We start from the raw sequence: 12,334 nt of genomic DNA on the forward strand, positions 1-12,334 counted from the left end.
CCTGAAGACATGAATTTCGATTTCTCTAATTTACGGTAATAACTCCTTTCTGCCCCCCTTTTTCCCCTTATCCCACCAGCCCCATCATCCCATTGTTTCCCCCTCCCCCCTTTTCCATCAGCCCAACACCCACACATTCCTTCCACTGGTTCCACTCCTCACTCCTTTCCTTTATTCCACTGTCCACTGTCTTCTATCAGATTCCATCATCTTCAGCCTTTTGTAATTTCCACCTATCACCTCCCTGCTTCTTACATCATTCCCACTCTATCCTCCTTATCTGCCTATCAGGCCACTTGTCCTGACTGTGAATGAAGTCACCAGAAAGACGCAGCTGGTAGACATAAAGTAATTTATTCAGGACACACACAAGCTGACATCCTTTGGAGTCACTCAAGAGAGAAAGAGACTCCCCAGCCCAACATTACAGCACATTTTTGTACATTAAAGAATAAAGGTAACAGGACAATTTATATAGATACAATGCTCTCATAATGCTTCCTTTGAGTTACGCGGAACTTTTCAAATTCCTGAATCTTTCCACCAGCACACCCAAAATGAGTGTTAATTACTGTGGTCTCTGAGTCATATTCATGCAATGAGATGTTGATTGCATTCATGCATATGCAGACATCTCAGGTCAATTGGATATTTTCTGGTCTACAATTTACTCTAAAATGCAGCTCCAGGAAGACCATTGTTCTGAGCTGCATATTAAATTTGATTTAAAATCCATATTCAGATCTGAAGACTGTTTGCTGTTGAAATTAATATTTGCTATATAGCATTTCTCCAGAATATGCCCTAACACCCCTCACCTAGATCTACTTATCACCTGTCAGTTCTTGCGCCACCCTTTCCTTCCTGGCCATCTCCTCTCTTCTTTCCAATCCCTGATGAAGGATCTCGGCCCAAAATATTGCATGTCCATTTCCCCTGCACGGAGGCTGCCTAACCTGCTGAGATCTGCCAGCATTTTATGTGCGTTGCTATAAGTTGCCAGCATCTGTTGTGTCCTCCATTCACTCTGTAACCCACCACCTTTTTTTGATTATCCATCAATCAGAAAAAAATGGACTTTATTTTTAATTGGACCATAAGACATAGGAGCAAAATTAGGACATTTTGTCCATCAAGTTCTACCATTTGATCATGGCTGATTTATTATCCCTCCAAACCCATTCTTCTACCTTCTCCCTGCAACCTTTGATGTCCTGACTAATCAAGAACCTATCAATCTCTGTTTTAAGTATACCCATTGAATTGGTCTCCATTGTCATCTGTGGTGATGAATTCTACAGATTCACCACCATCTGGCTGAAGAAGTTTCTCCTCATCTCTGTCCTTGTATCCTGAGACTGTGCTATCTAGTCCTAGATTCTCTGACTATGGAAACCATCCTCTCCATGTCCACTCTATCTAGGTCTTTCAATATTCAATAGGCTTCAATGAGATTCTCCCCTTATTCTCCTAAATTCTGGCGAGTTCCTGTGATAATACTTGGAATTTTGTTTATTGTGAGGCAAGATTTCATGGAGGTATTTAATCAGAGTAAAGGTTTAACATGGTTAAGTTAAGATAGCAGAATAAAACTCTTGACCTGGCTTGGTCTGTTTAATACTGAGGTGTAAGGAACAAGTTACATTTAATTCATCAAGATTCAAGATCAAGAGTGTTTAAGATTTAACATTATTTAATGTCATTTCCAGTTCACAAGTGTAAAGGAGAATGTAATAATTGTTACACCTCATCCAATAGAGCACAAGAATTGCAATAAAGACAAAGAGCGCAATAATAATAAAAACACAATAAATATAAATAGATAAGATAGCTTATATATGTAGATTGATTGTATGTCCATAATGTGACTCCAGGCACAGGAGTACATAAGGTGATTCTGACAGGAAATGATAAAGTAGTGGTGGTTAGGGGCGTGGAGGGGTGGGTTAGTGGCTGGAGTTATTGATCAGCCTTACTGCCTGGGGAAAGTAACTTATTTTGACTCTGGTGGTCCTGGCTTGGATGAGAATATTTTCATCCTTACAGACCTGTTTCCATGCTTGTTTCAATCCTTATTGACCTGGTTCTATGTTGTGTGTTAGACAGGGTTGTAAAGAGAGCTTCTATATTTTGACCTTCCTTGGGTCTCTCTTCCACCCATTCGAGATTATTAGCAGGAGCGGTCCCTATGCAGGCCCCTCAGCATTGTCAAGGATTCCTCCCACCCATCCCACAACCTCTTTGACCCCATACCATTAAGCAGGAGGTACCGTAGCATTAGGACAAGGACCGGTAGGATGGGAAACAGTTTCTTCTTCCAGGCCAGGAGACTGCTGAACTCTCTGCCACCACCCAGGTCTCATCACTTGGAGTTCTGTTCCCCTGCCGACAGGAAAGATATCAATAAGGTTGAAAGAGTTGGAAATTTTACAAGGGGCTTGAGGGCCTGAGTGATACGGAAAGGTTAGGACTTCATTCCTTGGAGTGTAGGAAAATGAGGAATTTGATAGAAGTATACAAAATTATGAGGGGTATAGATAGGGTAAATGCAAGCAGGCTTTTTCCACTGTGGTTGGGTGAGACTACAACTAGAGGTTTTGGGTTAAGGGTGAAAGGGGAAATAGTTAACCGGAATTTGAGCGGAAACATCTTCGCTCAGAGGGTGGTGAGAGAGTGGAACAAGCTTCCAGCGCAAGTGGCGGCTGTGGGTTCGATCTCAACATTTCAGAGAATTTTGGATAAGTACATGGATGGGAGGGTATGGAGGGCTATGGTCTGGGCGCAGATCGATGGGACTAGGCAGAATAACTGTACGGCACACACTAGATGGGCCAAAGGGCCTGTTTTTATGATGTAGTGCTCTATGACTCTATGTGCCTAGCCAAAGTTCACAAGAGATAAGGTACAAGCTGGTATCACTAAGGGATGGAAAGGTACTGGGGTAATATTTTTATTTTATTTGGTGATACACTGCGGAATAGGCCTTCCCAGCCCTTCGAATCTCACCACCCCAGCAACACCTGACAACCCCGGCTGAACCCTAACCTAATCACAGGACAATTTACAACGACCAATTCACCTACTCTATACGTCTTTGGACTGTGGGAGGAAACTGGAGCACCCGGAAAAAACCCACCCATTCCACAGGGAGGACATACAGACAGACTCCTCACAGAGGAGACAGGGATTGAAATCTGATGCCTTGAGCTGTCGTAGTGTCACACTAACTGCTACGCTATGTTAAACTTCTGAAGTGATTTTGACAGGTATAAAAAAAGCGGGGGGGGTCTTCTCTTAGGCTGGGTTGTGACTCTTGCTAAGAGCTGGCATTGAGAGGGAGACGGGTAAAGCTGCTGAACCCTCAGGCAGTACGTTGTGTGGCATGACTCAGTGATGAGAACTGGTTGATAAGTGTAGTTTTGTCTCAGCCACTAGTAGTTGAATGGAAAATCCTACAAAAAGTGGCAGATACAGTCCAGCCCATCACGGGTAAAGCCTTTCCCACCACTGAGCCCATCTACATGAAACACTGTTGCAGGAAAGCAGCATCCATCATCAGGGTCCCCTGCCACCCCGGCCATGCTCTCTTCTTGCTCCTGCAATCAGGAAGAAGATACAGGATCCTCAGGACTCACACCACCAGGTTCAGGAACAGTTACCACCCCTCAACCATCAGGCTCTTCAACCAAAGGGGGTAACTTCACTCAACTTCACTTGCCCCATCACTGAAATATTCCCACAACCAATGGACTCACTTTCAAGGACTCTTCACCTCATGTTCTCCATATTTATTGCTTATTTATTTATTATTATTATTTCTTTCTTTTTGTGTTTACACAGATTGTTGTCTTCTGCGCTCCAGTTGAACGTCCATGCTGAGCAATCTTTCATTGATTCTGTTCTGGTAATTATTCTATAGATTTATTGAGTATGCCCACAAGAAAATGAATCTCAGGGTTATACATGGTGACATATATGTACATTGATAATAAATTTACTTTGAACTTTGATTAACCAATTTTCTTTCTTTCTGTGATTTATTCTTTATATAACTCTAATAAAGTAATTTATTATAACCTTTAACACATAATACCTCTTGCTGCTGAATCATAAAAGAATAAGGAATAAATTTTAAAATATTTTCGTTACACCAGGAAATTCTTTTCAAAAAATAAAATATATCAGTGGCCATTTTATTAGGTACACCTGTACACCTGCTTGTTAATGCAAATATCTAATCAGCCAATCATGTGGCAGTAACTCAATGCATAAAAGCATGCAGACATGGTCAAGAGGTTCAGTTGTTGTTCAGACGAAACATCAGAATGGGGAAGAAATGTGATCTAAGTGACTTTGACCGTGGAATGATTGTTGGTGCCAGATGGGGTGGTTTGAGTATCTCAGAAACTGCTGATATCCTGGTTGGATTTTAACACACAACAGTCTCTAGAGCTTACAGAGAATGGTGCAAAAAACAAAAAAAAAATCCAGTGATCAGCAGTTCTGTGGCTGAAAATGCCTTGTTAATGAGAGAGATCAGAGGAGATTGGCCAGACTGGTTCAAGCTGACAGGAAGGCAACAGCAACTGAAATAATCATGCGTTACAACAGTGGTGTGCAGAAGAGCATCTCTGAACGCACAACACATTGAACCTTGAAGTGGATGGGCCACAGCAGCAGAAGACCATGAACATACATTCAATGGCCACTTTACTAGGTACAAGAGGTCTCTAATAAACTAGCCACTGAGTGTTTATTCTCAATAGTTAATTTATTTCTTGGGTACAGAAGGTAACAAGAGGGAGAACTCAACCTCCAAAATACCATAATTGAAAGTAGCTCTTGAAAGGCTCTTCACACTAACAAATGTGCAGCTGAGGACACTGTTCTGTTAAACCTCAGGGTTACTCTGCTGGCCTGGTGGCTAAATGCACAATCTGTTATTGGATTCACCGTCCACTTCACTGTTGCAGAGACGACACCGTGATTCAGTCCTGTACCTAATAAAGTGCCCACTGGGTCTATAACTCAATAACAAATATCACCTTTAACATGTGATGCCCTTGCTACCGAATCAAAAAAGAACAAGGAACAAGTTTTGAAACCTTTTTGCCACACCAGGAGAATCTTTTTGAGGAATATTTTAAATACATCTTCATCTCGCAGCAGAGCTAGAATGGAGTCGTTCTGGGTGAAGATACTCCTTCACTCTTTGTTATTTCTGGTGAAGGACAATATCCTGTTTCATCAATTGGACTCTTGCTTCACGTCTGAATGTGCGTTTCTCCCATGCTCTGATGGGACGGGGCCAGACCGACAGCAGCCTCTCAGCACTTGTACGAACATCTTGCGGAACTGTTTGGAGGTCACGTTGTAAAGGAAAGGATTGACGGCTGAGCTGATGTAATAGAGAGAGTTGGTAATGGGCTGCATCACAAGGTAAGAGCTGTAGTAATGCTTCGTCCACTGGCTTTTGGACTGAACAGCTGTCATTAGACGCCTCGCTTGGAACGGAAACCAACAAACAGCCAATGTTGCAACAATACATCCTGCATGGATAAACAATACGTCAGAAGAGTGTGTTAGAACATTGAACATTACCACACAGGAAATGGTCCTTTAGCCCATGTTGTAGTGCAGTGGTTAGCGCAATCTGTTTACAAGGGCCAGCGATCATCTACAGGGTTTAATCCTAGTGAATTGAATCCTGATCGCTGAGGAGTTTGTAGTTACTTCCCATGACTGCCGGACTTTCCTCCGGGTGCTCTGGCGTCCTCCCATATTCCAAAGATGTACAGATTAGCAGTTTAATTGCCGCGTGGGTTTAATTGAACAGTGCAGACTTAAAAACAACCTCTGCTTTAAATATACCTAATGATATGGCCTCCACAGTTGTCTGTGGCAATGAATTCCACAGATTCACCATCCTCTGGCTAAAGAGGTTCCTCCTCGTCTCGTTTGGAACTCCAGAGCTCGGGAAGCTGTAAGACTGGGGTTCAGATCCCCACACTCTCTGTAAGGAGCATGAGCATTCTCTAGTTACTGTGCTGCTTTCCTCCAGTGCTCCAGCTTCCTCCCACACCCCAAAGACAGACAGGCTAGGGCACGTAAGTTGCAGACATGCTGTTGTACTGAGCTTTGGAAAATTTAAAGCAGAGGTAGTTTCTATTTTTACTTTAGAGGTACAGCCCTTTCTGGCTCAACGGGCCCGCACCACCCAGATTACGCTCAACTAAGACACAAGTCGTTTTGGACTGTGAGAGGAAACTGGAGCACCTGGAGGAAACCCACGTGGTCACAGAACTAATGTAGAAACTGTGGTGGGAAATGAACCCTGATCGCTGATGCTGTAATCGTTACAAGGGGGCACTGGGGAGCGGACCCAAATGCAAGACACAGACACTGAAGTACTAGGAACAGGACAAGATTTATCAAGAAAGCAAGGGGAGTCAGGAAGAAACTATGCTGGACATGGACACAGGCCCTGGACGAGCCAAGTACACCGGGCCTGGGCTAGGACTAAGACTAGAAAAGCCGGACCAGGACAAGCAACTTGGAACTAGGAGCCTCGGCTAAGACTCCGAGCCAGAGACTGGAAGGGGACCCGGAACCTGGGTCTTGACTCCGGCCCAGACCCTGGATCTGGGCGAGGATAAGGCATGGCTACAGGACTGGATGTGGCTACAGGACTGGACGTGGAACTCCTGCACAGGATGAGGCACATGGACAGGACAAGAACACAAAGCCTAGACTTGGACAGGATGAGGCTTGGACAGGACGAGGGAACTCCAGCACAGGACGAGGAATATCCAACACTGGGCTGGGCAAGGAACCTCCAGCACCGGGCTGGGAGAGGTACTCCTGAGCTGGGCGAGGAATCTCCAGGGCAGGACGTGGCTCTTGAACAAGATTTGGCACGGCTCTTGGACTAGGCTGGGTTAGGCTCTAGGGTAGGGAGCCGGGACTCCTCCTTGGAGCGCAGGGCCGGGACGCTTTCTAGGACGCAGGGCCAGGATGACTGCCGAGGATTTGGATGGGGACGATCCAGCAGAGGACAAGGAATCTCCAGCACTGGGCTGGGTGAGGCACTCCTGGGCTGGATGGGGACACGAAGCTCAGACTTGGACAGGGCTGGAACACGGCACCTGGACTTGGTCTTGGAACACAGGAACACAGATATATATTCCTTAAAAGTGCCAGTACTTCCTCTTCTTTAATCATCATAGTTTCCATAACTTCCCTACCTGTTTCCCTTACCTTACACAATTCAATATCCTTCTCCTTAGTGAATACCGAAGAAAAGAAATTGTTCAAAATCTCCACCAACTCTTTTGGCTCCACACATAGCTGTCCACTTTGATTCTCTAAGGGACCAATTTTATCCCTCACTATCCTTTTGCTATTAACATAACTGTAGAAACCCTTTGGATTTATTTTCACCTTACTTGCTAAAGCAACCTCATATCTTCTTCTAGCTTTTCTAATTTCTTTCTTAAGATTCTTTTTACATTCTTTATATTCCTCGAGCACCTTATTTACTCCATGCTGCCTACATTTATTGTAGATATCTCTCTTTTTCCGAACCAAGTTTCCAATATCCCTTGAAAACTATGGCTCTCTCAAACTTTTAACCTTTCCTTTCACCCTAACAGGAACATAAAGATTCTGTACCCTCAAAATTTCACCTTTAAATGACCTCCATTTCTCTATTACATCCTTCCCATAAAACAAATTGTCCCAATCCACTCCTTCTAAATCCTTTCGCATCTCCTCAAAGTTAGCCTTTCTCCAATCAAAAATCTCAACCCTGGGTCCAGTCCTATCCTTCTCCATAATTATATTGAAACTAATGACGTTGTGATCACTGGACCCGAAGTGCTCCCCAACACAAACCTCCGTCACCTGACCTATCTCATTCCCTAACAGGAGATCCAACACTGCCCCTTCTCTAGTTGGTACCTCTATGTACTGCTGCAAGAAACTATCCTGCACACATTTTACAAACACCAAACCAACCAGCCCATTTACATTATGGGCTTCCCAGTCTATGTGTGGAAAATTAAAATCTCCCACAATCACAACCTTGTGCTTACTACAAATATCTGCTATCTCCTTCCAAATTTGCTCCTCCAATTCTCGCTCCCCATTAGGTGGTCTGTAATACACCCCTATAAGTGTTACTACACCTTTCCCATTCCTCAATTCCACCCAAATAGCCTCCCTCGATGAGCCCTCTAATCTATCCTGCCAGAGCACCACTGTAATATTTTCTCTGACAAGCAATGCAACACCTCCTCCTCTTGTCCCTCCGATTCTATCACACCTGAAGCAAAGAAATCCAGGAATATTTAGTTGCCAATCACACCCCTCCTGCAACCACGTTTCACTAATAGCTACAACATCATATTTCCAGATATCAATCCATGCTCTAAACTCATCCACCTTTCTTACAATGCTCCTAGCATTAAAATAAATGCATTTAAGAAATTTTCCACATTTCACTCTCTGTTTATCACTAACGGTGCAAACAACTTTACTATCTTATTTTTCTTCCTTCTCCCCTACATCTGTTCCTACACTCTGGTTCCCCTCTCCCCTTGTATCTAGTTTAAATCCACTGGAGCCTCTCTAGCAAACCTACCTGCAAGAATATTTGTCCCTCTCCAGTTTGGATGTAAACCATCCCGTTGGAACAGGTCTCACCTTCCCTGGAAAACTGCCCAATTATCTATAAATCTGAAGCCCTCCCTCCTGCACCATGTCTTCAGCCATGTGTTGATCTGCACTATCTTACTATTTCTAAACCCGCCTGCACATGGCACTGGTAGCAATCCTGAGATTGCTATCCTGGAGGTCCTGTCCTTTAACTTGGCGCCTAACTCCCTAAACTCACCTTTCAAGACCGCCTCACTCTTCTTACCCACGTCATTGGTCCCTACATGGACCACAACATCCGTCTACTCACCCTCCCTCTTGAGAATACTGAGAACTCGATCCAAGATATCGCGGACCTTGGCACCAGGGAGGCAACAGACCATCCGGGATTCTTGATCTCTTCCACAGAACCTCTGATCTGTCCCCCTAACTATCGAATCCCCTATCGCTACTGCTCTCCTCTTTTCCCTCCTTCCCTTCTGAGCTGAGGGTCCAGTCTCGGTGCCAGACACGCAACCACTGCAACTTGTCCCTGGTAGGTCGTCCCCATCAACAGTATCCAAAACGATGTACTTATTATTGGTGGGAACGGCCACAGGGGTGCTCTGCTCATTCCGTCTATTCCCCTTCCCTCTCCTGACAGTCACCCAGCTACCTGTCTCCTGACTCTTAGGAGTGACTATCTCCCTGTAACTCCTGTTTATTTCTGCCTCTGCCTCACGAATGATCTGAAGTTCATCCAGCTCCAGTTCCCTAATTCAGTTTGTCAGGAGCTGCAGCTGGATGCACCTTTCGCAGGTGCAGTTATCAAGGACGATTGTGCTCACCCTGACCTCCCACATCCTGCAAACAGAGCACTCAACTGCTGCCTCTATTACCTACTCCTAAGTTAATTAGATTAATTAAAGGAACTTACCCGACCTTACCTCACTTGGAGTGAAGCTCGTCCTCAGCCTCTGCTCGCCGAAGCCTCTCGAGCCAAAGCCTTCCTACTCTGTCTCCCACTACTCCGTCACCTGCTACAACATCGCCCGCTCTGTTAACCTGCTCGCTTTTAAACTCTCCTGCCACCTCACGGTCTGACTTTCACGCGCTTGCGCAGTCATGCCCCGTTCAACTGCTGAAGAAAACCCCCTTCACTTGTCTTAATCCCAAGCATGTTCTTCAGTGCACTGTGGCAGACAGGGAGGCTCTACAATGGGTAGCCAAAACTGCCCAATGCATCACTGGCACCAGCCGACCCACCATCAAGGACACAGAGACAGAAAGGTACTGGAAAAGCGCCAGTAACATCATGAAGGATCCCATCCACCCTGCTCACGGACTGCTTGTCCCACTCCCATCAGAGAGGCGGCTATGTAGCATCTACGCCAGGACCACCAGACTCAAAAACGGTTACTTTCCCCAAGCAGTAAGGCTGATCAACACCTTCACCCACTAACCCACCCCCACCACACCCCCAACATCACTACTTTATCATTTCTTCTCAGAGTCACCTTACGTAGAGACACTCCTGTGCCTAGCATCACTTTATGGACAGACAATCAATCTATGTATATAATTGACCTCATGCACCTATTGTGTTCAGAAAGAGTAGGACAAGGGCACTCACAAACCAGTTGCAGCTACAAAGAAGGCATGACATCAGCTATATTTCACTAGGAGTTTGAGGAGATATGATATGTCACCAAAGATACTCATGAATTTCTGCAGATGTACCATGGAGAGCATTCTAACTGGCTGCATCACCGCCTGGTGTAGGTGGGGGAAGGGGGGGGCAATGCACAGGATCAAAATAAACTGCAGAAGGTTGTCAACTCAGTCAGCTCCACCATGGGCACTGGCCTCCCCAGAGTCAGGGACATTTTCAAGGAGCAATGCTTCAAAAAGGTGGTGTCCATCATTAAGGACCCCCATCACCCAGGACGTGCCCTCTTCTCACTGCTACCATCAGGGAGGAGGTACAGGAGCCTGAAGACACACACTCAGCGATTCAGGAACAGCTTCTTCCCCTCTGCCATCTGATTTCTGAATGGACATTGAACCCATGAACACCACCTCACGTCTTTTTTTGCATTACTTACTTAATTTTTTATATATATTTCCTATTGTAGTTTATGATTTTTCATTGCATTGTACTGCTGTCACAAAACAACATATTTCAGGACATATGCTGGTGATATTAAACCTGATTCTGACAGCGTTTTTTTGTGCTACATCTGACTGGAGTAACAATTATTTCACTTGTGTACTGACAATCTTGAATTTTGCATCTGAATTATACTCACCCAGCATCACAACATTTTGCCGTCTTATCTCTTTAAACCCTGTCGTAACCCTGCCTGTGGAGTTGGTCTGCTGGAGTGTGACAGACACCGGCCGACTTCTGAGGAGGGTTTTTATCATCTCCCTGCAGGTAAAACCCACCAACAGGAGCACCAGAACGTAAAGGGAGAAAGAGAGGTAGATGACCAGCCGGTAGAGAGACATCCTTCCGGAAATATTGGTACAAATGTTGAGGGGTGGTCTTTCATCCCCTCGGGGTCTAAAGGGCTTCCAAGCATCTTCTACACCGATAGCAAAAGCAACAGGCAACCCTATGATGGACGCCAGGGCCCAAACCAAGCCAATCAGGTTGCTGGTCCTCGATTTGGCCAGTAACTTGATCTGCAGCGGGTGACAGATGGCTATGTAGCGCTCCAAACTGAAGGTCAGGACGTTAAATATCGACGCATAACTGCACACTTCCCAGAGCAGGTAGAATCCTTTGCATCCAGCGTTTCCGATTGGCCAGGGGTGCGGGTACCAGATGATGCCGTACAGCTCTATGGGCAGCCCGACAGTAAGGATGAGGAGATCAGAACATGCCATGCTCATCATGTGCCGGCTCAGGCTCCTCTGCACCAGGGTCTTGCTCCTCAACATCCAAATGACTAGGATGACCAGGACGTTCCCAGCCGCCCCGCAGATGAAGATGGTCCCGTAGACCACAGAGGTGGCGATTTTAGCTGTCTCAGTCATCTGGACGAAACCTCCGGTCCCGTTGGCTGGGTCTCCCCACTGCGCGTCCTCCGAGATGTTCATAGCTCGGCCAGTGCCCTGCCTTTGAGCCGCGCACACTCACATACAAACACACACACTGTCACACTCACAGACACTCGCACTCACACAAAATCACACACACACTAACACACAGAGGCAGACACACACACACTCACGGACACTGGGTCAGGCGGATCCCATGTTAAAGTTCCACACTCAGTTAAGCTACTGGTGAAGTGAACAGTCCCGCTCCCGGCGCCGGCTCCTGTCCCGAATCCCCCGCCAAACTCAGCGTGTGTCTCGTCTCGGTCACTTTTCACTGGAGTTGTTCAGAACCCACCCCCGACTTTCCATCTCCGCCCACCTTCCACTCCCACCCCCTTGCGGTCGATCTCCCTCCCCGGAGATCACGAACAGTCTGCCCCCTCCACCTTTCGACCTTTTAAATCATTTGACCTCTTGCCTCTGGCATCCGATAAGTGGACGTGCCCGCCGGAGGAGGACTGCTGCTGCCCTCCCCCGCGGACCTCTCTGATTCTGGCCGGCGCCGTGCCCACACTCGGTCGCCCGTTCGCTTCTCCAGCCCAGCCTCTGCGCTGTATACCGGGGGGAAACAGGCCCGGAGGAGGAACCGGCA

The 12,334-nt window shown here is 46.1% G+C and overlaps 1 protein-coding gene across 1 annotated transcript; it reads right to left on the reverse strand.

Annotated features, from left to right (window-relative positions):
- Window positions 1–376: 376 nt before the first annotated feature.
- On the reverse strand, window positions 377–11,996 carry LOC134340645 (G-protein coupled receptor 39-like). Its single transcript, XM_063038096.1, has 2 exons — window positions 10,944–11,996; window positions 377–5,549 (listed from the first exon to the last, which is right to left on the reverse strand). The coding sequence occupies exons 1-2, from the start codon at window positions 11,737–11,739 to the stop codon at window positions 5,248–5,250; spliced, it is 1,098 nt and encodes a 365-aa protein (XP_062894166.1). The 5' UTR covers window positions 11,740–11,996; the 3' UTR covers window positions 377–5,247.
- Window positions 11,997–12,334: the final 338 nt, after the last annotated feature.

The sequence above is a fragment of the Mobula hypostoma genome, chromosome X1 (genome assembly GCF_963921235.1).
Source record: "Mobula hypostoma chromosome X1, sMobHyp1.1, whole genome shotgun sequence".
NCBI classification, from domain to species: domain Eukaryota; kingdom Metazoa; phylum Chordata; class Chondrichthyes; order Myliobatiformes; family Myliobatidae; genus Mobula; species Mobula hypostoma.